This window comes from Myotis myotis, unplaced genomic scaffold (genome assembly GCF_014108235.1).
Source record: "Myotis myotis isolate mMyoMyo1 unplaced genomic scaffold, mMyoMyo1.p scaffold_m19_p_2, whole genome shotgun sequence".
Lineage (NCBI taxonomy): Eukaryota > Metazoa > Chordata > Mammalia > Chiroptera > Vespertilionidae > Myotis > Myotis myotis.
The window spans coordinates 74,498,067-74,524,829 of NW_023416324.1; the positions used below are offsets into that span (position 1 = coordinate 74,498,067).

General features: G+C 35.4%; 1 protein-coding gene across 1 annotated transcript; it reads left to right on the forward strand.

The window, feature by feature from the left end:
• The first annotated feature begins 14,729 nt into the window (after positions 1 to 14,729).
• Positions 14,730 to 23,795, forward strand: PRL (prolactin). The gene is made up of 5 exons (XM_036347207.1): positions 14,730 to 14,757; positions 17,086 to 17,270; positions 19,362 to 19,469; positions 21,532 to 21,819; positions 23,604 to 23,795. The coding sequence occupies exons 1-5, from the start codon at positions 14,730 to 14,732 to the stop codon at positions 23,793 to 23,795; spliced, it is 801 nt and encodes a 266-aa protein (XP_036203100.1).
• Positions 23,796 to 26,763: the final 2,968 nt, after the last annotated feature.

Genomic DNA, 26,763 nt, shown 5'->3' on the forward strand with positions numbered 1-26,763 from the left:
TAGCATAAAGGATAAAGAGGGTAATCAATGGACCTATCAAGGTTCTACTGTTCACGTACAAAAGAACATTACATTATTAATGCTAACTAGCCTATGAAAAGTTATGAGTGTATATTTTCATCTGTAGAACAACTACTAAAATATTTTTAAAAACTGAAATGTCATAAAAACTCATTTTCAAGACAGTGACTGTCACCTCAATCAAATCTAAGAAAGTGAGTAAATTTAGTTCCAATAGAATAATCATTCGCATTATACTCTTAGTGAAAATCTTTTTTGCATTGTGTCTTTTTAATATTTAGTGTGTTATAGTTGTGTTGTACTTCAAAGGGACCTATAAAGCATTGATTTATTCACAATAGTAACTAGATGACTAATTTTAACTCTATTGTTAAGATAATTTTTATTGCTGTTTCTCATAAAGCCAGGTACACAAATATTTATCACAGTATTGTTTATAGTGGAGGAGGATTAGATGTCATCTGGAAGAGTGGAGTAGTAAAATGCAAATGCCTTCAATGACATATTTAAAGAGTTATAAACAACAGACTAGATGTACACATAGCAATATGAATGCATCTTTTAACTATAAATGACTGAAGAAAAACCAAAACAAAGTTCAGATCGAAGTCTCTAAGACCATATCTTTGTGGTAAATCAAAAATGTATGCTTACACAATATGTATCTTAAAGGAACACATACAAAGTAATTCATATAAATATGTTAGAATAGTTGTTTCTGGGGAAAGGATGGTAAAAGGAGTGCAGAAGGGAATAAGAAGAGATTAGATGATAGATAATAGATAGATAGATAGATAGATAGATAGATAGATAGATAGATAGATAATAAATAATGGGAGTATATAAGCATTAAAAATAATGATAATGTATCATGAAATGAAGAGAATTAATAACACTACCTCTGTACCTAACTAAGGGTTATCTTAAAAAGTAAAGAAAAATGAAAAGGAATTGGATTTTCTGAACATTGTTTTTTTCCTTTATTTTTTCCTCTGGATATCTATGATTTATGTCCACACTAGTTTTATCACTTAAAATAATTTGTAGGTTTATGAAGGACTCACCAAAACAGGCTGCAGTGATTGTCAGCAATTAAAATTGAAATCAGTAAGCAAAGTATGTTCAGTGATCAGTGCAGACGAAGAGTCAGACTTGCATTACCTCTACATCCATACAAAGAAATGAAAAGTGATTCATGGGCTTGAAAAAATTGATTTGTACTGCTGTCTCATGATCTGGGCCAGAGATTGACAAACTGTAGCTTACAAGCCAGTTCCTACTGAACAAACTGTTTTTGTACAGCCCATGAGCTAAGAATATTATTTACATTTTAAAATAGTTTTTTAAGTACCTACATAATATCCTTTATTTTACCTCTTTACTAGCAAAGCCTAAAATATTTATTATCTGGCTATTCAAGAAAAAGTTCCCTGATCCCTGAAAAACAAAATTATTATTTCTGATATTCTTTCCATTACATGACTTATTGTCCAGGTTTCAAAACAAAGTTTTAGCTATAGGTCTTTTGGGGGCCGAAGGAGGACACTGTCTGGCAACCCCTAAGGAGAATTGGCAAATGTGCTTCTGGTTAAGTAAAAATTATGAGTTACATGGTAGATATCTAAGATCATTTACAGGATGATTTAAGGAATAAACACTATCAGCACTACAGTATAATTATTGTTGCAGATTGTATTTTCCAAGATGGACACCACAGAACTTTCCATTCCACATACTTTTTTTTTTTCTGTTACAATGGCATACTCTTCCCATTGATAGATGGGGTCTATCTGTCCCCAGGAGTTTGGGCATGCTGGTGACCATGTAGAAAGTGTTGCTATGTAACTTCCAAGGTTTGTGTTGGTCCTCTTGGATCCCAGCTTCCATGATGTGAGGAAGCTCAGAGCACATGAAGATGCCATGAGTAGGTGTTCAGCTGGACAAGATCAGTGGAGATCTCAGATGACAGTCAACATCACCTACCAGACATCTTAGTGAAGAAGCTTTCAAGATGCCTGTAGTCCTAGCCACCAGCCAACTGCATGAAAGACCCCAAGCAGGAACCACGAGAGATAACAGTAAACTGATTGTTGTTGTTCTAAGCCACTACATTTTAGAACAATTTTTGTGTAGCAGTAGATGATCAGAACAACTGTTTATAGTCTCTTTTATAAAAGATTCAAAGAATATTCTTAACGTTATTCAATATATCATCAAGTTGGTCCTGTTCAGAGAGGTGACTATTAGAAATCAGTTATTTGGCCTATCTGCTTTCATGATTTCAGGATTAGATATAACTGGAAGTTGCTGGCTGTTACTAGTTTATAGGGCTTCATGAGCAGAAGGTTACATGCAAGAATCAGAAACTTACACGAACCATGACAAATCATATTCATCAAACTTGGAAATAAATTGATTATTTTGTCACAATCAAGTAGGGACAGCCTCAGTAAATCAAAGTTACATTAGTAGTATAATTCAAAGCTCTGTTTTCTTATTTAATTATTTATGCATAAATATATATAATTCCTTAGCAAACAGTGATATACACTTTTTTCAAGGAAAAAGCATATTTTTTCATCCTAAATTTTGAGGTTTACTCCCACATAACCCTTTCTAAAATGATAAGGCTTAAGATATAAACCTATTTGTTGGTTTATTTTGTTTTTAGATTCCACATATAGGGAAAATCATATGGTATTTTTCCTTTTTTGTCTGACTTACTTCACTTAGTAATAATACTCTCTGGGTCAGTACATGTTGTCACATATAGTAAGATTTCATTCTTTTTCATGGCCAAGCAATATTAAGTTGTATATATGTACCCACTCTTCTTTATCTATTCATCCATCAATGGACCCTTAGATTGCTTTCATTATCTTGGCTATTGCAAATAATGCCACAATGAACATAGAGGTTCATGGCATGTGTCTTTTCAAATAGTGTTTTGGATTTTTTTTGATAAATACACAGAAATGGAATTGCTAGGTCATATGGTAGTTCTATTTTTTTACTCCTCACCTGAGGATATTTTTCCACTGATTTTTAGAGAGAATGGAGGAGAGAGGGAAAGACAGAGAGAAATATCAATGTAAGAGAAACACATCAATTGGTTGCCTCCTGCACAAGCACCCACCTGGGCCTGGGCTGGGAAGAGCCTGCAACTGAGGTACTTGCCCTTGACCAGAATCAAACCTGGGACCCTTCGGTTCGTAGGCTGACACTCTATCCACTGAGCAAAACTGGCTAAGGCTAGTAGTTCTATGTTTTTAAAATATGTTTTTATTGATTTTAGAGAAAGAGGAAGGGAGAGGGAGAGAAACATTGTTGTGCTGCCTCCTGCATGCCCCCTATTGGGGATGGAGCAGGCCACCCAGGCATGTGCCCTGACCAGTAATCCAACCGCCTACCTTTTGATGCATAGGATGACACTCAACCAACTGAGTCACAGCAGTCAGGGCTATAGTAGTTCTATTTTTAATTTTTTGAGGACCCTCCATAATGTTTTCCATAGTTTGCATCAATTTGAAATCCTAAATAGTACACAAGGATTCCCTTTTCTCCACATCCTTGCCAACACTTGTTGTTAGTTGATTTTTTTTTTCTTATGATAGCCATTCTGATAGGTGTGAGGTGATATCTCGTCATAGCTTTAATTTGAATTTCTCTGATGATTGATGATGTTGGGCATTTTTTTGTGTGTCTATGTCATCTCTTGGGCAATGCCTAGTCAGGTCCTCTGTCCAGTTTTTAATAGGATTGCTTTTCTTTTTGGTAAGTTCTATGAGTTTCTTATACATTTTGGCTATCAACCCCTTATTGAATGTATCGTTGGTAAATATCTTCTCTCATTCAGTAGTTGTCTTTTGGTTTTCTGGATGATTTTCTTTGCTGTGGAAAAATATTTTAGCTTTATGCAGTGTCATTTGTTTATTTTTCCTCCTTTTTTTCCTTTGCCTGAGGAGACCTATTAAAAAATATATTACTAAGAGCAATGTAACAGAGTTCACTGCCTATGTTTTCTTCAAGGAATTTTGTAGTTTTGGGTATTATATTTAAATCTTTAATCCATTTTGAAGTTATTCATGTGTATGGTGAAATAAAGTGCTTTAGTTTTATAAACAAACAAACAAAACAGAAAGAACTCATAGATACAGATAACAAATTGGTGATTGTCAGAGGGGAAAGTGGTAGGGGTTGGGTGAAAAAGCTAAATGTATTAAGGAGTACAAATTGGCAGTTACAAAATGGTCACGGGGATGTAAAATGCAGTAAAGAAAATATAGTCAATAATATTGTAATAACTATTAACTGTATGGTATGGGGGGGCATTAGATTTATCAGGGGAATCACTTCATAAGTTACATAAATATCTAATCACTATGCTATACACCTGAAACTAATATAATATTGAGTAATAACTGTAAATTAAAAAATAAAAATACATATATAAACTTGCAACTTGGGGTTGTAATAAAAGTAAAACAGTTTTAATGTCATTTTTTATGAACTGTGCTAAAATGTGTCAGTTGAAAGGAAAAAATATATATATATGTATATATATATACATATATAATAAATTGTTTCATAACATTATAAAACAATATTTTGGGTTTTATGTTTAGGATGATAAAATTTCCTTTACTCGAAATGACATTGAAGTAAACCATAAAGAAAGACTTTGAGATTTTTTTTTTTTGACAAGGACAAACTCATGACATTTTCACAAAGCCTTTGATCTTAACCTTGGAAATCTGGCTGCTTAGGATAAAGGCAGAGAAAATGAGCAGAAAAGCTCTAAAGGTGGGCTACTAGTATTAGATGCAAATATATTCATTAAAATTGGCCAAACAGGAAGGTATATTGCACTTTTAATGACTTTTTTTAAACACACAAATATTCTACAGATGTGCGTTTATAATTTAATTAACCTTTGAAGGAAGCAGTGGTTAGCAGTGGAAATGGGCCTGGGTGATAAGATGCTATCTAGACTCAAGTTTTTCACCTTTAATTTTATATACATGTTATATAAAAAATTTAAACCCATCAAAAGCTGCCTTATTTCCACTTTCATATCCTTGACTTTCCTGCAGAATCAATGAGAACCCCTGTGGCATCACTCTTATGGGATTATTATTTTGCATTATATTGCAAGAAATACCTGAAATAATGGAAATACTATATGTAATTTTTTTTTTTAAGATACATTGTCTAAAAACTTTAAAACCCTTATGTGGAATTCAAATAAATTTTGCATATAATATGTTTTCATGATATACAATGAGAATGTAACATTTATTAGAGTAATTCAGGACAGACACACATACACATTTACTGCTCCCCAGACACAGTGACTCAAAGTGAATTACAGATTGATAAAGTTAGAATACTCCATTAACACTGTACTCATCAATTGGCATGTTATAGGATATTCTGATTAGAGTACTAAAAGAAATGTTTCACTATATTAATCATCTTTTTTGTCATTAAGGTATTTGAAAAGTAAAAATTATTAATGATTTCACTAACAGCTACTAAGAGTCTGCAATGCCTAGCCAACTAGTTGAGAGACTGCTCTTAATTATTGAAAATTTTCACATATAAACAAAAATGTGAAAGGTTCTGGACAAAAATAAGATACAGATCTACACAAGCAAATCCAATGGGTACTTGTTGAAATCACTTGAAAAAACAGCGGGGGCAAATCTTCTGTCTTGACATTTGGGATTCAAGTTCTCTTTAGATTGAATGATATGAATAGTACTTTACTTTTAAACTTAATTTAGGTAGACAAGAGTTTGGAAGATATAGTTACTTCACATGCTTATCTTCCAAAAATGTGCTTAAGTCATAAATGTGTTCCTATATACTTGATGTGGCTTTAATGAGAAAGCTTTATAAACCGAACATGAAAACATCTCACAATTTCTTAGCTGTTTCCTATATGTGTTCATGATTATCATTTATGCAAATTGTCTCTATTCTCATATGCGACTCAAAGTAAAGTCTCTCTCTTATTCAAGTTATTAACAGAAACTTATGGCCTGTATTTATTCTCCTACTTTCTCTATAAAATTAATGCCTGGAAGAAATACCTGATTCCTCACCTATTAAGTTAATCTTATAAAGTATGAGTACAAAATGACCTGTAGAAGAAAGAACATTCAAATGCCACATTGCCTATAAAGATAATAATAATAGTGCTTCTATCAAGTGGTTGACAGATAACCTTTTATTTCTTATAATCTACACGAATTCTCTGACTTTCATGCTACTAATGATGTAGAAGTGTCAAGTGAGATGAAGAGTGTATGACGTATGCAAGACTCATCTTACTAAAATAATTCTTAGAAACCAAAATGGCAGATAAACCAAAGGCCAATTTGAAAAAAATAATAGTTTTTCATTCCTTACCTATATAACTCATTTAGAAATATTCTAACAAATGCATTGTCTTTATAACATGATTTAAAATTACACTCTTTGAGAGTGGCAATGATTTCTTTAAGTCTCCTAAGTTTTTAAAACATTCTATTTTTCGTCTTTCTTTGGAAATCCAATTACCTTGGCATTTTGTCCTGAAGTAAGATGTTTTTCAATATCTCTTCAAAGTTACATCTGTATCTTTTCACCAAGACTTACCACGAGCGGAATAGAAACTTAGTGGGCATAAATATGAGTAAAGAAAGCAGGAAGAAAAAGTAACTTTATGGCAGGCAAAAAAATCTGGAGTTCCACTGCCAGTTCTGTCAATAATTAAATACATTTACTTCATTGTCTTCACATGTAAAATGAAATATTTGGTTATATTCACTCAGTGGTTCTTCTGATCTCAAATAAAATGACTTAAACAAATTAGAGATTGTTCAGAAGTTGCCCTTCCTGATGATTAATCTCCTAGATGGGTAAAAAGGTTAAAATTGAAATGGACATAGGCAGGAGAAAATGAAAGAGAAGTGATTATAAATATTCAGGCCAAAATGACCTGGAGACAGGAAGAAAGAAAGTGTTATGGAGGTTAAGGAGGCCAGATAATTGCAACATATCAACTGGTTGAGTGTGAATGAAGGGAGACAAAAGAAAATATAAGAAACACAACTCTGAGAGGTTAAGTGTGGGCAACTGAGAAGATATACTTTAAGAAAGGCTGAATGTCAGGACTTCTTTTACTAACTCAGAATATTCTGATCAAAGACATACCTGGTATAGTTTGAAATGTATAGCAGGTACAGCAGGTAGATGGCAGCTGAGAAGTCAGGAAAAGAAAAATAGAGTTGGGATCATCCTCACGGACACGGCAGGTAAAGTCATGACAGGGAATATGACGGCCAATGAGGAGAACACAGGGTAGAATGTCCAAAAAATGTTGAGATGGCTAAGGGCTCAAGGAATTATTTAGATTTGGCAATCAAATAGTTATTGGTGACTATTAAGAGAAAATAAAATAAACAACTACATATATGCTCTTATTGTTATGTGTTCTAATTTTTACAAAATTGTTACATTTTCATCGTGGCCAAGTATAATGCCATTTATTATAGGTGTTTCAGAGTTGTTTGAAATACATACACTTCTATCTTGCATCTTGGTTATTTCACCTCACATTTCATATATATAATGTTTTGGATCCTATTATTAAAATGCATAAAGATTGTTGACAGCCTTGTCCTTAGTGTTGATTATAAACAATACCACAAAATACTACGCTTCAACCCCTTTTGCCTTAAATTTAAACTTGCCTATTAGTAATTTCATTACTCCAGCATTTTAAATAATTTGCATGATGTGGTTTTTGTACTTCCGTTTTAACTTTTCATGAGCCACTTCATTTTAGATCAGGGTTCTCAACATTAGAGCTACTGATGTTTTGGGTGGCATATATTTTGTTTGAGAGGTTGTGCTGTGTGTTATAAGGTATTTGGTAGCATCTCTGGCCGCTACCCAGTAGATGCCAGGAGCACTGCTACTTTCAGTTATGACAATAAAAATGTCTTCAGATGTTGGTAAATGTCCCCTGGGGGTCAGAATCTACCCCTAGCTCCTCATCCTTTGAAAAGGATGGTTTGGGGTATATCTTATATTCAGCATCTAATTGGGTTATGCCATTTTTTAGAGAAACAGTCATTCTTTTTCCTTTAAATAAGTAAACTTATCACATAATATATTTGATGTTTGATCTTATTCTGGCCTCTAATTTTATATATATTTTTGCTTATGTTTCTTTTGTTTTCTATCTTTTGTTACATGGATTGTCATTATCAGTGTATTATCTGTGTGTGCATGTGTACATGTGCATTTGTGTGATATTTTTTTCCCGAGATGTCAGAAGGTTTATAATGTTCTTCATTCTTCCAGTGATTATGGAAACTTTGCATCATGTGTGGACACCTTTCTTTTTTAAAAAAATCACCTTGACTGTATATTGATTTCCAGCTATGAACTATCAAAAAATTACATACTCATACTTCCTTCCACATTTGAAATAGGTGTAATTTTGCTAGTACTTTTAAAGCTTACCTTTTGCTCATTTTATTAGGATTAAGGAGACCCAAAATTCTCTGATCTCCTTGTCTTAGAAATCATCATCATCATCCTGCACCTCCGTTTCACCCCATAGTTTTATATATATATTATGTATCTATATATAATTTATATATATGCTTTTATCTACCTAACTACATATCAATATCTTTATATGTTTTTGATAAATAGAGCATTCCATCAAGGAATTAATTCTTATTTATATTGCAAACCCAAATGGTAAAGAGCATTTTTAAACAATTATCAATTTAGTCAATCCCTAAATATCAAAATTATGTTACACTAGTAAGAAAAGTTGTATTTAATGAATGATGAAAAAGATGATGAACATGTCACAGCTAAGATATTTTTAACAAACTCTAATAGAAAAATGCATTGGAGGGTGATGGTTGTGTAGACTGGAACTGGCAGATATTATTTCCTGTGAAAAACCTGCTTCTCAATCTGAATTCTTTCAGTGCTTGAAAATAAATGATTAGCAATGGAAGAAATTCAGTACATGTATGGCCTTAGAGTTGTTAGAATATTGAAATAATTCTCTTCAGATCTGTACATAGTTGCTGCTCTGGCCTCCCAGACTCCTCCTGACTGCCCAGCCCCACAACTAGGATTCCCCAGAGTCTCACCACCATTGAACAATTAAATAGTGAATGCAGTCTCTTCAGGGAACCTTAGGGACCCTGGTCTGTTTCTATAGCTTTCTCTTCTGTTTGGTGGTACCTGTGCTAATTATAAGATTAAAATGATCCCTGGAAGTTGGTAGTTGGTATGGCTCAGAGTCCACTTCCTATTAGATAATGACTCTCTATATAGATAGATGATAGATGATGATAGACAGATGATGGTAGGTAGATAGATAGATGATAGATAGATAGATAGATAGATAGATAGATAGATAGATAGATAGATAGATAAATTCCTGGAAGTGAACATGCTTCAGATCCATTTCCCATCAGGCAAGGAAGACATACACACACACACGTAATTTTGAAGTATGAGGAATCTTTTACAAATAACTTTACAAATAAAGTTATTACCTGCACCACTTAGTATTAGCTTACATCAAAATATTTGATGCGTTTACTTGAAAAAAATGTAATCTCAGAGAGTGAATCGGTGAAGTCTTTAGACACGTGATTCTTAGGTCTGGCATTCTCCTAAAGCAGGCATTGAAAGGACAGATGGTTTAGAACAAGCATATGACAAGAAAGTCATAGGATAAGCCAGTACAGAGAACTCATAAAACTAGGTTAGAGGATATTAATATCATATTAGTGAAAACATAAAATAAAGAGAAAAGGAATCACAGGGGAAATTTCCAAATGTTTCCACTATAGCTTTTTTTTTTTTCACTTAAGGAGCAAATGCTCTCAAGACACTGACAACAGATTAAGAACTTGGGTTCTGGAGTTCCTTAGGAAAGCTGATGATGTGCAAAGCCCTAGTAAGAGATAAGCGTTGAACACAGGCACTTAAGGGGAAAAATGTATGTTTTAATATGCATGAAGCTAATGTAAATAGTAGGAAGCAATTAAATCATTACTTTGCTTATCCTGACAACAGTGCAATTCAAGAAATCATCACTGTGATTGATCCTTTCTTCAATGCTCCTTTTACATTTTCTGATATCTTACAGAGAAAACAACATATACCAGTGATGGCGAACCTATGACACACGTGTCAGAGGTGACACGCGAACTCATTTTTTTTTATTGATTTTTCTTTGTTAAATGGCATTTAAATATATAAAATAAATATCAAAAATATACATCTTTCTTTTACTATGGTTGCAAATATCAAAAAATTTCTATATGTGACACGGCACCAGAGTTAAGTTAGGGATTTTCAAAATGCTGACACGCCGAGCTCAAAAGGTTCGCCATCACATTATATCCTATCCTTTAGTCCAAATTTTAGAAGATGGCTCTTTGAAATTTTAAAATTAATAAACAATACCATTTAATCATTTGCAAATTTCCCTTCATTAAAGATAATTCATTATTAATATAGATTGAAATATTCCTGTGACCTAGTCTGGTGATTTTTAAGCCTCTTAATATTTTTTGCTCTTTAACATTCCCCTCTCCATCTTGCAGTAGACACCTTTCACGTTATGTAAAACATTTTAAATATTCTTGCATTATCAATGAAGAAGAAAAAACAGTATCATTCCAAATCTAAAAATAGAGAAGTAAAAGAAAATAAAAAAAAGAACAAGCTCCATAACTAATTCGGAATAAAAACCAAGCTGATGTTACTTAATGTTAAAAATTAGAGTCACTTAGAAAAGGTGGGAAAATTGTTTAATAGCTTCAGGTGCTAAAACATTCATGGCTCTTTAACACCATTTGAGCTATTTATTCAGCTACTTGACAGAAATTAATCACCAGCTCTAAATTTAATCCTAAACCTTTAGGCCAAAAATGGCAAACAAATGAACTTTTGTAAATAGAAGCAGACAGGTTCAATCTTAGTAAACTTCTCTATTGTTCTAAATTAAGGGCAGGGTTTGAGAAAGGAAAGATCTGAAGTAGAGCACATACAAAATTAAGGTGAAAAGTGAATGACATAGTTAGCCAAAAAAATAGAACAACTTTGACTTCTTGCATAGAATATGCCTTTAACATTATTTAGATATTGCAATGTCCCAGTAATGGGAATGTGGGGCTGTGACGCAGCAAGGAAGCAGACAAGAAATTTCACAGAGAAAACATATCTCTGTGGAGGTAAATAAATCAGTTGCCCTCCACTGAATAAACACAACTCAGGTTTTCTTAGATTACTCTTTTCCTAGCTATCTACGAAAGTAGCAACACCTTTACCTTTTAAGATTAAGTTGTCAGTTCTTATGACAGATTTCTGTACTCCTAAGTTTGTAGGAGATGGGGTGGGGAGATATGGGGCAGCATTAATTTCTCTACCAGAGGGTGCTGCTCTCTTCATAATTCAGACTTTCATTGTCCAGAGGGAAAAGTGGATACCTAGTCTGAGTGTATGGAATCCTGACCAAGCTTCAGATTGTTAGAAACTGTAAATCATCACACCTGATACTTATGATTCAAAATCTGATGCTGCTTAAGCTAAGGCACTTAGGAAAATAGTGGGGTTTTTTTCTTTATTGGTTAAGGTATTACATATGTGTTCTTATTCCCCCATTGCCCCCCACTCCCTGCTCATGCCCTCACCCCACTAGTGTCTGTGTCCATTGGTTATGCTTATGTGCATGCATACAAGTCCTTTGGGTGATCTCTCCCCCATACCCCCCCCCTCCCCTGCCTTCCCTCTGAGGTTTGACAGTCTGATTGATGCTTCTCTGTCTCTGGATCTGTTTTTGTTCATCAGTTTATGTTGTTCATTATAATCCACAAATGAGTGAGATTATGTAGTATTGATCTTTCTCCAATTGACTTATTTCACTTAGCATAATGCTCTCCAGGTCCATCATGCTGCTGTAAATGGTAGGAGTCCCTTCCTTTTTACAGCAGCTTAGTATTCCATTGTGTACATGTACCACTGTTTTTTAATCCACTCATCTGCTGATGGGCACTTAGGCTGATTCCAAATTTTAGCTGTTGTAAACTGTGCTGCTATGAACATAGGAATGCATATAACTTTTCTGATTGGTGTTTCTAGTTTCTTGGGATATATTCCTAGAAGTGGGATCACAGGGTCAAATGGGAGTTTCATTTTTAGTTTTTTGAGGAAACTCCATACTGTCTTCCACAGTGGCTGCACCAGTCTGCATTCCACCAACAGTGCATGAGGGTTCCTTTTTCTCCACATCCTCTCCAACACTTGTCATTTGTTGATTTGTTGATGATAGCCATTCTAACAGGTGCGAGATGGTATTGCATTGTCATTTTGATTTGCATCTCTCGGATGATTAGTGACTGTGCATGTTTTCATATGTCTCTTGGCCTTCTGTATGTCCTCTTTCCAAAAGTATCTAGTTAGGTCCATTGCCCATTTGTGATTGGGTTGTTTATCTTCTTTTTGTTAAGTTGTATGAGTTCCCTGTAAATGTTGGAGATTAAACTCTTATCGGAGATAACATTGGCAAATATTTTCTCTCATGCAGTAGGCTTTCTTGTTGTTTTGTTGATGGTTTCTTTTGCTGTGCAGAAGCTTTTTATTTTGATGTAGTCCCATTTGATAATTTTCTCTTTAGTTTTCATTGGACTAGGAGCTGTATCGGTGAAAATATTGCTTCGACATATGTCTGAGATTTTTCTGCTTGTGGATTCCTCTAAGATTTTTATGGTTTTCAGTCTTATATTTAAGTCCTTTATCCATTTTGAGTTTATTCTTGTGTATGGTGCAAGTTGGTGGTCTAGTTTCTTTCTTTTTTTTTTTTTTTTTGTATATGTCTGTTCAATTTTCCCAACCCAGACCATAACGTGTTCATGGATTGGTAGAATCAACATCATTAAAATGTCCATATTACCTAATGCAATCTATAGATTCAGCCAATTCCCCATTAAAATACCAATGGCATATTTCAGAGACCTAGATCGAACTCTCCAAAAATTCATCTGGAATAAGAAAAGACCCCAAATAGCTGCTGCGATCCTGAGAAAGAACAAAGTAGGAGGGATCTCAATACCAGATATCAAGCTGTATTACAAAGCCACTGTTCTCAAAACTGCCTGGTACTGGCACAAGAACAGACATATAGACCAATGGAATATAATAGAGAACCCAGAAATCGATCAAACCACTATGTTTAATTAATATGGAAGATAGTTTTTAAGTGATGTTAGTCTTGATTAAGATTTCTAAGCCCCCATAAGAGCACTTAGTCTGACAATTGCTGAAGTACAAATAAGGCAGTAGCAACTATAGTAAAAGCAAATGCTATAGAAAGGGATTATTTTTTTTTTTAAATTACCTCATCTGTCAATTTACCGTAAGAGACATATGGTAAAATTAAAACTAAAGGTCACAGGCTGTTTTAGATACATGGACTTAATTTAGAGAAAGTCGTCAACAACTTAGTTTATATTCATTATAATCATTTCATTTAGGAAATCTCCAAAAGGCAAATGGAACTTTTGAGCCCATGAAAGATTAATTTTTGTCACTTTAGCCCTGGAGTGGCTTGAGGTCAGAGAAATAAAATGATCATATGTTAATAATGGTTTATCAACCCCTGTCCTTAAAGAACATGGCAATGATTACCTAAAATTTTGTTTTACTATGTCATATATAGGATGTGTGTATGCAAGTGTGTGCTTGTGTTTGCCCTTGAAAACCACTATCCCACTTCCCCAAAATAAATTTCCTAAGGCCAGGAATGATTTCCTGATCATCTTCAATATGGGTACACAGCAATGTTTGTTAAATAATTCCTTTCCCAGCCTTTTTACAACCCTCCTGATTCTCCTTGAAGCAATAATCTTTCTGAAATCTACCTTGACTAATTCCTTCTTCTGTATTCTTGACATGTAATCTCTCCAAGCCTCAGTTTTTTAATCTGTAAACTGGAGATGATAATATAAGTTTACATATATGGTAAAATTAAAGGTATAAGCAAATAAAATGCCCATTTAAAAACAAAGTACAAGACATATATATCATTAAGACAAAGAATAAAATGTAAAAACAAGAAAAAAGAGGAGTATAATAAGAATATAACAAGGAACAGAAAATATGATTTTCTCAACCTTTATTTCCTGGTATTTAGTGTGTCAGTTTTGAAATCTTGACCACCTAGCAAATTTGAATGAAAAAAAGGAATACCCTTTGGTAATACATGAGACACTTAAGTGAAATATAATGCTACATTCAAGAAACTGAAGAGAAATAAAGGTAATATTCAAAGTAAATGACTTCTAGAGTTTTAAAGGTCCTCTAACACAAACTAGTTTCCAGATCTTACTTCATTATTTTTCTCATTTCCTTTTGGTCTAATTAATCAAAATCCCTCTTGAAATTTCTGGCCAGTATTTCTTCCTACATATGAATAAGAAATAAAATAACATTTGATGTTTGAAATTATGGGGGTAATCTCATTGACGACAATAGATGACTGGTAAAGGGAAGGAAATACTTATTAACAATATTCATAAAGATGTCAAAGGTTTATAAAGCCAATATCTGGGAAAGAGAAAGCTGTGGGACTACCAGGTCTTCTCTGGCGAAGGGTGTTTCCCAAAATTATCACCACCATGGACAACAAAGGGTTGTCACTGACAGGTATGTACAGCAACTCACTGAGTTGTTGGCTTTATCAACACTTCTTTGAGGGTATAAATCAGAAATTTTAGCTAATATTCTCTTAGCAATAGGTTTCAGGTTTACAGAGTTTAGAAAAGTAATCTAATCACTGCTCTATAAAGCAATTGTACAAGGGCACAAAAGACTAGAACAGTGGTTCTCAAATGGATGAATCCTTCTTCTAGGGACACATCTTAATGTCTGGATATGCTTTTGGTTGTCTTAACTGGCGGGTGGAGTGTTACTGGTACCTAGTGGATAGAGGTCAGAAATGCTGCTAAACAAACTACAGTGCACAAGAGAGCCTCCAGAACCTACAGACTGGGTCCTTTCAAAATGACAGAAACTCAGTTCTCACAGTTCTAGAGGTTGGAGTACCAGGAATTATCCCACTCAAAATGCCAGTAGTGCCAAGGTTGAGAAACCCAGGACTGGAATAAGACCAAAGTATCTTTAGGTCTAATTTATCACAAATCCAGAAGGCAGAGATTAACATTTTCTGGTTCCCAGGTCTCTTACATGATTTTCTCAAGATGAGTCAATTTGTTGAAGTTTGAACTCTGAAGCCATAATGTAGACAATATCTGTAGATAAAATATCCAGCTACATTTCATGACTGCATTGTACAGAAAATAAACATTTTGGAAACACATTTTTTTTTCTATAACATGATTATTAACCATGATTCTTCATACTAAAGAAATTAACATTGGCATAGTACCATTTACTAAACTACAGTAATGCCCTTTCTGCTCCAGATTCCAGCCCTGGTGGATCTGGTACAATTAGCCTCCTGTTTTTCCTTTACTTTTCACTCACTAATTTTAGCATCTATTAGTGGAGTATGCTTTCAACAGATACAACTGGGAAACACATTTTTTAAAAAAAAAATTAAAAGTCTGTTATATTAATCAACTCACAACATGAATATTTTTATTGTGCAGGTAAAAGTTATTTAGCTAACATATTTTTATATATTTTTAAGTATTTTGCTTTAGATATTTTTTCACACAGAAATCTTCAGCACTTGCCTAGTTTTATCTCATACATATCCACTTACATTTATTGAATATTTCTTAAAATTTTAATTTTCTTATCAACACATTTTAATACCAGATATTCTTTTGGAGTCTTTTCTATTAAAAGGAGAGTTAAATATATTGTTTCTTACCTTTTGAAAGTGTAAATTATTGATATGTTATAGGTCCACATCTATCCATCTACTGAGAGGACAAATTGATGACTAAATCATCTCGGATAATTGTCAAATATTTTAAAGTAGGTGTTTTATAGACGGAGCAGGAAAAAAAATGGGTAAAATAAACTTTCTAGGGCCTCTGTTATCATGCAATCAAAGGTCAAGCATTGTTCTTTACATGTAATGGCAATGGCTGCTGGAAGTACTGAGTCATCATGGCTACTGATTGTGTGTGATGGGTGGGACATGAGAAAGTGACACGATTACAGTATGGGCATCCTCCACCTGCTCATAATGGGATTTAGGGGGAATCCCTTAAACTCGCTAAGCCTCTAGTTCATCAGTATAATTGGATGATAATAATGAAGGCCGAAGCTATCTCACTGGGCTATTGTGAAACAATTTTTTTAAACTATTAAAAATTTTGGCAAAGTGGCAAGCAGATGCATGGGGTTTTTAAAGTGAGTTAGCAGATCTAGTCTACAGCATCATTTTTGATGTTAGAATTCTCTTCATATTCAACATTAGCAATCAGTCAGGCATGTGCCTATTCTTATCAGTCAAGAAGGTGAAACAAACAGATCAACTGCCATTTCGGTGTCTAAAATGCAAGTATTAGTCAATATAGTATTAAACAAAATTTATAGGGGACCCTTTCCCCTCCCTACTTGGGAGTCTGTACTGTTCTTCAATAAATCTCCACCTTTGCTTTACCAAAAAATAAAATAAAAAATTTACAAACTCTAAGAGAGCCAGGCTGCTGAAAAGCTGCAGAAACTCCCAAGGCACTAAACTATCTTATGAGAATGACCTAAACACTCTGGCTCAGAATTAATTTAAGCTCCAAATGCTTACAAGTTATAGAGGCACTTCTGGAAGCAGTGCAAACACGCAGGGACTAACCTACTTTTCTGACTATATATCTGTGCAAATATAATTATATATGTACATTTACACAGTGGAAAGTGTTGATTCTTCCCCACCCCAGCTATTAAAGTACCAAATCATGCTGAGGGCAATGTGGAGAGATAAGCCTGTCCTCCACAAGATGACTTTTGATAACCTCAGCTGAACAGATCATCTGAGAACGGCTCCTGTTTCTATTTAAGGAGGGCCATTCCTGCTGGTGCTGGTGCTGGTGTCAAGCCTGCTCCTGTGCAAGAATGTGGCCTCCATGCCCACCTGTCCCAGCGGGGCTGTCAGCTGCGAAGTGCCCCTCGGAGACCTGTTTGACCGTGCAGTCATCCTGTCTCACTACATCCATAACCTCTCCTCTGAAATGTTCAGTGAGTTTGTAAGTATCATGCTTCTTGGTTCTTCCCAGAAGGAACCTTCATGTGAATGATTGAACTATATCATACTTTAAACAAGAAAGCCACACAAGCCAAATTTCAAATAATGCACCTTAAGGGTCAAAGAAGGCATCGGTAAATGAAATGTGGAATAAGAAGAAAGGGACAGTTTCAGGAAATCCCAAAGATTTTTAAAAAAATGTATTTTTTTAAATTTCCTTTAATTCATTTTGTTTTTAAGAATTTTCAAAAATGTTTAAGCATCCATACTAGTCATCTGAGGCTGCCATTCAAAATACATACGTCTTACATAACGGAAATGTATTTTCTCATATTTGTGGATGCTGTGACATCAAGGTGCCTGAATAGTCAGATTCTAGTAAGAGCTTTCCTCTTCTCAGCTTGCCTTCTCACTGTCTCCTCACATGAAGGCTCTGAGAGATGGAGAGAGGGACAGAGAGAGCAAGAGAATGAGAATGAGAGAGTGAGAGCTAGAGGACTCTCTGGTGTCTCTTCTTATAAGGCCAGTAATCATAGTGGATCAGGGCTCCACTTTCATGACCTTAATTATCTCCATAAAGACCTTACTTCCAAATACAGTACATTGGGGATTGGTGCTTCAACATGTGAATTTGGGAGAGCAGGGGAGACAAACACTTGACATAAAACACTTTTAGGTAGGGCGGAGGAGAAGAAAGCATGTTGATTTCTTGTCCTTGCATGTAGGGTATATTTCTCCCAAGGCACTCTTCACTGCAGATATATAATAAATGAGAATTGCGCGCTAGCTGGTTTGGCTCAGCAGATAGAGCATAGGCCTGCGGACTCAAGGGTCCCAGGTTCGATTCCGGTCAAGGGCATGTACCTGGGTTGTGGGCACATCCCCAGTAGGGGGCATGCAAGAGGCAGCTGAATCAATATTTCTCTCTCATTGATGTTTCTAACTCGCTATCCCTCTCCCTCTCCCTTCCTCTCTGCAAAAAAATCGGTGAAATATATTTAGAAAAAATAAAAATAAATACAAAAATGAGAATTGCACTGCAATGAATTTTGTGTGTTAGACAAAGTTAAACTAAACTGAATGCATGTTAGGAAAATAAAACAAGTAATAATAGCTGTTCTGAAACTCAAAAATGCTATGAATTATTGTTCTAAGATTTCCAGGTTTAGAACTACAATAGGAAGATTAGTTTAGAACTGGAAACAATTATTTTCCTTCTGATTAAGGTACTTTGGAAGTCGGATGTTAACTCTTTTTAGGTCAATCAAAGATCAGACAATGGATTAGAACTTCAATAAATCAGAGTCTCCATGAAGAATGTGGTTTAATGTTTATAATAAATGTATATTTACATGGTTATTTTTCACACTAATTGTTGTTTTATACATTTTTGACTGGCCATCTTTTATCTTCCAAATATGTCTAGTAATCTCTTTAAATTTCCACAATGTTTGCTAATGATTGGTTTTTCTCTGTCAATGTGTTAGCATAGATTTTTCTGTTCTTATTCTCAGTCCATTGCTTAATTTTTTTTTTTGTTTTTCTGATTTATCACTTCATCATGATCAACAAATTGTATTCTGCAGCTATGATGAATATTGTATATAGTTGTATAGATTTAGAGATTAGTCAAAGAAAAGTTTCAATTTTATAATACCCATTAAAGGAGTGTATCCATTTGGTCCTACATAATCAAGAGTTTAAAATGGCTAAATATAGGCTCATATGCACAATCACATTTGGTTCAAGTATTAAGAAAGATGATACTTAATAAATATTTAATATTTCACATTCTTTATATTTCTAGTATTTGCTTTCCATATAGTGATGTATAAAAAGAATAAAATTAAGGAAATAGCAAAAAAAAGAAGAACTTGGAATTTAGAAAAGTTAGTTGAAATATAACTGTTTATAGAGATAATGGAAAGAAAGGGTAGGAAAAAGGGCAACTTTCTTATTTCTTTAGTTTTATTTTTTGTGGCTATCATTTTTTAAAAATTATACAACTATCAAAGGTGTTAATATTTTAGAACTGGGTTTAATTGATTTAATGCTCAAACAACCCTCATTGAATTTGCTCTATCACTCTCAGGATAGACAGTACGCCCAGGACAGGCAGTTCATTACCAAGGCCATCAATGGCTGCCACACTTCTTCAATCCCTACCCCCGAAGACAAGGAGCAAGCCCAACAGATGCATGTAAGTCTTTTATCCAGTATTCTCACCAAAACAACAGAGGCAGTACACTGGTATTTCCATGCTGCAGATTATTAGAGGCATTAGAATAGACAATGGTAACTGCACTTGCCGGGCAAGGAGGAGGAAGAGTAAGCAACCAAAGAAAACTTACATTATATAGTTGGTAAATTATCAGTAAAATCAAATGCTGACTAAATATTGTAGCAGCAAAATAAATAACAGCCCAGCCAGTGTGGCTCAGTGGTTGAGTGTCGACCCATGCGTCAAGAGATGGCTAGTTCAATTCCTGGTCAGGGCACATGCCTGGGTTGTGGGCTTGATCCCTGGTGAGGGGCATGCAGAAGGCAGCCAATTGATGTTCTCTCTCATCGATTTTTCTATCTCTCCCTTTACCTTCCTCTCTTTCTAAAAGAACAATAAAAACATGTTTAAAAATAAATAAATAAATGTAACAGATCTATAAATTGGCCATGCAGACATGATGGTAACCAATGCTTAGACCCAGGACTGCATATATTATACTATGCGAAAGCATTAGCAGAATTGGATTTCCATGTTTAAAATATAAGGTTTGAAAAAAAACACGTGGATATGTAAGAAACACAATCAGTTTTATTTATGACACGGGCTCCTATAAGGACAGCATTTCACATTTCTGACCACTACACCATCTGAGCCATCTCTTCTGGACTTTCAAGGCTCTCCTTCTGATCCTCCTACTTCTCTGACACCTACTTTTTTCTTCCTTTCTTCATTCTTCACTCACTCCTCTGCCAACTCTTACTTCTCAATAATAAGTCTCACCTGAAAGCAGATCCTGTAAAATATTGTTTTGCTTCTCATGATTATGGCCTCTGTTCTGATGATAGCAATGTCTGCATATCAAGCCCCAGTCATTTATCCCAGCTCGAATTTATTATTATCATCTCCCTTCTGATTTCCTGCCATAACCACAGTTAACATGATTTAAAAGAAACATCTTCACATATATAGCCCCGTAAATTCAATGTGTTCTTTCCTTACAACTTTGTTAATGGTACCAGCATTCTTTCTGTCTGCTAAGCCTATTAATAAATAATTACAATGATGATAATGATAATAACAATAAAATAAAGGAAGAAAGTGAAAATGGGGAGGAGGAAGAAGAGGGGTTAAATTTATTGATAGCTACTACATTAGCAGACACCTTACAAAGCACTTTATGTGCATTACTATATTTAATCCTCATAAAAAATCCTCTAACACAAGGTGCTATTATTACACTTACTGAGGTAAGGAAATCATGACTTGGAGAGCTGATGGAATTTACACCAGTTACATGGGTAGTAAGCAGTGAGTCTGGGCTTCATCCAATCCAAAACTCTTTTTATTGTTATGCTACAATACGTCAATTGTGGGTTCCTTTAATGCTGTTATTAATGATAGATAGCATTGTGCCATTTTATTCACTAGAATATGTCAGTAAATACAGTGCTCTGAGAGCAGCGTGGGGGCAGGAGTTGGTATGGACCAAGGAGTGCATGTTTCTGTATACTGTATCTTCTCCATTGCCTCTTTGTTCCGATTTTATAAAATAAAACTACAAGTCACACAACGATGCATTAATGAATAATTTTATTCATTGATAAGAATGTATCTTTAAATGACATGATTTGGGCTCTTTGTCATTGACACTGGCGGACTCTACATTTCCTGAGTCAGGAAAGGCGCTTCTGGAATTCCAACAAAATTGGTTTTTCCCCACGGAAAAGCAAAGCAGTCAAATAGGAAAGAATTCTCTGTGTGGGGAAAATGGTAGAATTTCAGAAGAAAAACAAAAGTCTTCATGTCATAAATTAGAACTATCATTCAAAGAAACAGTTACTTAGCCCAGATTTTTAAAAATTTATCTAAGTATAAACCAATAGCTTAAATTTTATATTTTTACAACTTGTCCTTTCCTACAAACTACACACATGTAGGAATAACAAAGATATAGCTAAGTCAGCCTCTCTGAGCAAAAATCACATGTCACCCTTTGTACTATGCTTATTTTAATGTGATTATTTTAATGGTTGCTTAGCACGAAGACCTTCTGAACCTGGTCCTCAGAGTGCTGCGCTCCTGGAATGAGCCTCTGTATCATCTAGTCATGGAAGTGCGTGCTATACAAGAAGCCCCTGGTACACAAGAAGCCCCTGGGACCCAAGAAACCTTTGCTATGCAAGAAGCCCTTAGTACTCAAGAAGCCCTTAGTACGCAAGAAACCCTTGGGATACAAGAAACGCCGAATGACATCCTATCAAGGGCCATAGAGATCGAGGACCGTAACAAACAGCTTCTAGAGGGCATGGAGAAGATAATCAACCAGGTGAGCAGCCTCTTGACACTCCTTTGTTTTTCTCATTAAAGAAAGAAAGGAGCCCTGTGAAGAGGAACACATTTTGAAATACCTCAGTCTGTAAGAACAATGTTTAGGCATTTTATAGTCTACACTGCTATTAAATAAAGCAATAGTAATTTGTAGGGATAAGGTCTACTGTAAGTGGATCTTAGCGTTCCACTGTCATATCTGACAGGTGCAGACTTCCCTACACTGCACACCCATCCATCCAAGCCTTGGCGCTTCTTGGGGACAGGCAGTGAAATAATTTCAATGGAAAGAAACTGGAGAATAGAATCTGCAAGAGAAATGTTTTCCTCAAAGTATTCTAGGACACCTATTATTGACATTCTGCTCATATTCTTCCTCTTTTCTCCCCACATCAAAACATGAGAGGACGGAGAAAAGAGAAAATAAAAATCAGGTTGGATGGTGTTTATCTCCCTCTCTCCCCTCCCCCCTCCCCCCCACTCACTCTGCTAGACATTGTTTGGGAAGGAAGGAGATAGAAAAGATGAGACCATGGCATTGATGCTGCTCAACAACCACTATAATTTCAGTGGGCTACAAAAGAAAGAGGTATATATTTTCTAAAATGTTCTTTATTTTTTAATTTATAGAGTTGCATCATTCTAAATCTTAGTTGAGTTGGGGCTTCAAAAATGAAATTGACATATTGCATTTGATCTCCCCAAATAATTTGTCATATTTAGATTGAGGTTATATTTGCAATACAAATCTCCACTTAGATGGGATCATTTCAATACAAGTGAGGTAATATCTAAATAGTTTTCTGAAGTTCTCAGAAACAATTTATCATCATCTAAAGAAAAATATATGATCATAAAAATAACAGGAGAAATTTTGTTTTTATTGTATACAAAGTACTTGTTCACGTGTGTCATTTGGTCATTTTCATAGGAGAAGAATATATCAAATACAAAGTACATTTTACCCTTGGAAATACAAAGTACATTTTACCCTTGGGACATAAGTAGTAAACACATAGATTTTCAAGTGATTTTCTTCATAACTGTGGGCCTACTTTCTGAAGTCACTAATTTGTTCTATAATACTTCAATTTTAGTTCTTTTTTAAAAAACACACAACACATATTTATTTATTCTTGTTCATATCATTATCCCTGGCATAGTATATTTTGTGATAGGGGTCAAACACACACACACACACAAAAACAAACAAACAAAAAAAACACCAAACAAACAAAAAACACCAAAAAAACAGCAAGCCAACACACACACACACGCTAGTCTTAGCCTTAAAACATCAAGTACAATCCTCATCATATCCTTCTCTGGTACATATTCTATATGGAGAATATAATCTGTTCAAAGCAGGTAAAAGATCAATGTGACCTGTCACATTGTGACCTGCCAGAAGAAATAAAGTCCACAGTGCACATCAGAGACAAAGTCAGAAAATGAAGAAATTCCTCAAGTGAGAGAACGGAGGCCAGCTCCGCATTGTCCCTTTGTCACATTCATGTCTACATTCAAAGAGCAACTTTCTGGTTCTCCATCTAGCCTAGGCACACTTCACCTACAATCACAGACATATGAGAAAGCTTACACTTGAGTTCTGCTTCTAGTTTTTACACTATAAATAGACTTCTGATACACTGGCTCAGTAACCCATGCCGCTGTCTGGAGAGTTTTACATTCCTATCTCTTCCATAAATCTTAATTCAACAATTAGAAAGAGCAAAGATAAGAAAATAATACTAATAATGTCACTATCCTTTTCGTTATTAGGTTCAACATGGAGTCAGAAGAAATGAGGCCCCCTCTCCCTGGTTGGGACTTCCATCTCTGCAAGAGGCCGATGAAGACACTCGCCTTTTTGCTTTTTATGAGCTGATCCATTGCCTACGCAGGGATTCGCATAAGATTGACAACTATCTCAAGGTCCTGAAGTGCCGAATCGTCTACGATAGCAACTGCTAAGCTCACATCCATTCCATCTATTTCTGGAATGGTTCTTAATGATCCACCCCATAGCAAGCTTCTTTTAGTTTTATGGCTTTTTAATGCATGCTTGGTGCAATGGGTCTTATCTTAAAAAATAAAAACCGACTTCGTTAGAAATGCCAAAATCTACAAGAGCAATTTGTCAAAGTTTCTTATCTTCACTTAATAGAAAATCAAAAGAAAATTAATCACTATCATTGAAAAGTTCCTATTAAAATTTGTCACAAATAGCAGAGGCTAGCATTACAAATAAGACAATTAACGGCTTACTTTAGAATCACAGTAAATCATTGTGAGTCGAGTTATTAGAATCAAAGAATTTGATAATTATTAATCATGCTGGTCATGCTAACAAGAAGATTGAAATTCTCAGGATTCTTTCTAAAAGGCAGCCATATCCTATCAGCTAACTTTCACAGTATTATGACAGACAATTTAAATACTATGAAATTGTAATGCACCCAAGTAGCACGAGGTTTACTAAACAGTCTCAAATTATCAGGATGCTGTCTTAGTCTGTTCAGGCTAACACCACAGACTGGGTCACTTATAAATGACAGAAATTTAGCTCTCACAGTTCTGGAGGTTGGAGTACAAGGTCGGGGTGCCACCATGGTGGAGTGAGGACCCTCATCTGGCTCCCAGACTCCTCATTGTATCCTCACATGGCATAAAAGGCTAGCGAGCTTTGTAGGTCTCTTATATAAGAGCACTAATTCCATTGACAGGGGCCAAAGCTCATAACGTAAATCCCAAAAGCCCCACTCACTAGCACCATAACCTTTGGGGATTAGGGCAACAACATATGAATTCTGGGGTAACAAACATTCAAACCATGGCAGATACAAAGATGAAATGGCCTTATCCTTCTCCAGTGGCTGTCTTCAACCATGCTCTACTGAGTCCCCATCTGCTTAGTACCGTCTTGGGCACATTCCATATGTTTTAATAGCTCTGTGTCTCACAAGTCCCGTCCAGACAAATTTCAACTCCATCCCATATGTAACCTCTTTAATGTTTTTCTCTCCCCTATTATGGCTCAGGAACCTAATGGGGAAAGTAGATGAGGTCTATTTCTGCAAGATTTCTTTTCACTCCCTCTTCTGGATCTCCTTTCCTTTGGCTGTGCTGGATGAAACAGAGGATGAGGAGAGATGAAAAGTTTTGGCATCATGATCTTAAGTGGTGCTTTTGTAGCCTTCTCATTGTTGACAGGGACTAACCTTGAATTCCCTCTGAGTGGCAAGTGTCTCTCTTGTGATTTTCCAGGACATTTACAAATGGGAACACCCCACTCTATAGTCTATCAGGGTAAATGTTATGGCTCAATTCTTCTCTCCACCCCCCAGCTCTCACACTTGCAGCATTCTCCACAGCCTCTTCTGTTGTTCCGTGGTCCCACAAGCACCCTACTGTATAAAACTGGCTCAAGGTCACCTATCTACCAACCCTTTCACAGGAAACTCAGGCCTCATAATCACTCTAAACCACTGAGTGCCAATAATATCGGATTGCTGCCGACCCCTTCCCTGGGGTCTCTTCACAATTCTCTTCTCTATCTCTTTGCATAGACACAGAATGGGTCAGGAAACTGGATTCGTAAGCAGATATTAACCTGAGGAATTAAATGCTGTTCTCTCTTTCTTTGAGATCCAATGAGTTATTATCTCTGTTAATAATGATCTTAGAGAATTGGCCTTACAAATATTCCCTACTCACACACTGAATTACAGCACCCTCCTTATACTCTTAATCTATTGATGAGACTCCAGAGGGGTGACTAGATTAGGGCAGTTCAGCTTGTTCAAGGGCCTCTAAACAACCTGGGATGAGGGTCTCTCTCTTGCTTGCTCTCTTTAGAAAGCAGCAGCACTGCCAGGCTTCTTTGCAGCAGCTTTTTAGAATTTTAGCAGGATTTCCTCGACTATAGACAATAAGAAATATTCCACCCAACATCCTGATAGAGATGAAATAAAAAGGTAGATAGAAAGGGGAATAAAGAGGAAAAAAGGAAGAGGAACATAAAGGAAAGGAAAAACATGAAGAGAAAAAGTGAGTAGAAGACATTGTTTGTGAAGGATAAGCTGCTATTAGAAAACCCTATTTGGTGAAGACCTAAATTTTTATACCCTAAGAGCAAATATCTCAATTTCCTTTTACAGCTCTTTCATCTTCTTTCTTCGTTTTCCAAAATGTCCCTGTGTATTAGGAGTATTCTTTGCCCTTAATAATTGATTTGCAATATCATTAGAGATGAACAGAATGTGGTACCTCCTCAGATCAGAATTCAAGGCATTTTTCTTCTGCCATGCACAGAACCCTTTCTCCCATATATAGAAACATTTTCTACCAAACCCAATCTCTTCCCTCATAGCCAGGGCTATTTTTGTCTGAGTCCTCCTCCTGCCTCTAGCTGAGATGACCCAAACCTTTCAGAATACAACAGAAATATTGTGTCCCACATCAATCTAGCAATCTCTCCCTTTGATCCTGCATGCATGCAAAACGCCAGCTTTCTCATATTTCAACTCTTTTCTTTTAAAAGGCATGAGAGTATAGAAAAACCTTTATGCATTTTTGAAGTCATTTTTTGCTGAAAACATCTAACTCTATTGTGTCACCCACCTCACTTCCTTTTCTTCAATATCTAGATATTTTCAACAGAGGGGATAGCATTTATCAGGTGAAATTTGTCAATAAGAGGACAATGCAATTGTATGACACATAACTTTACCACTAGCCCACTTACAGCTTCATGTATTTTTCTCTTAAAAGTTCATTCCAAGCACAGGTAAACAACTGAGTGGTGGTATTAAAAGGCCTCTCCCTGTTTGACCATGACATGTCAACTGAATACTGTAGCTTTCAGACCAGATTGAGCAGAGACATAGGTATTCTGTAGAGTCAGCAGGGGTAGCTAGAAAGAGGATATTTGGGGAAAATA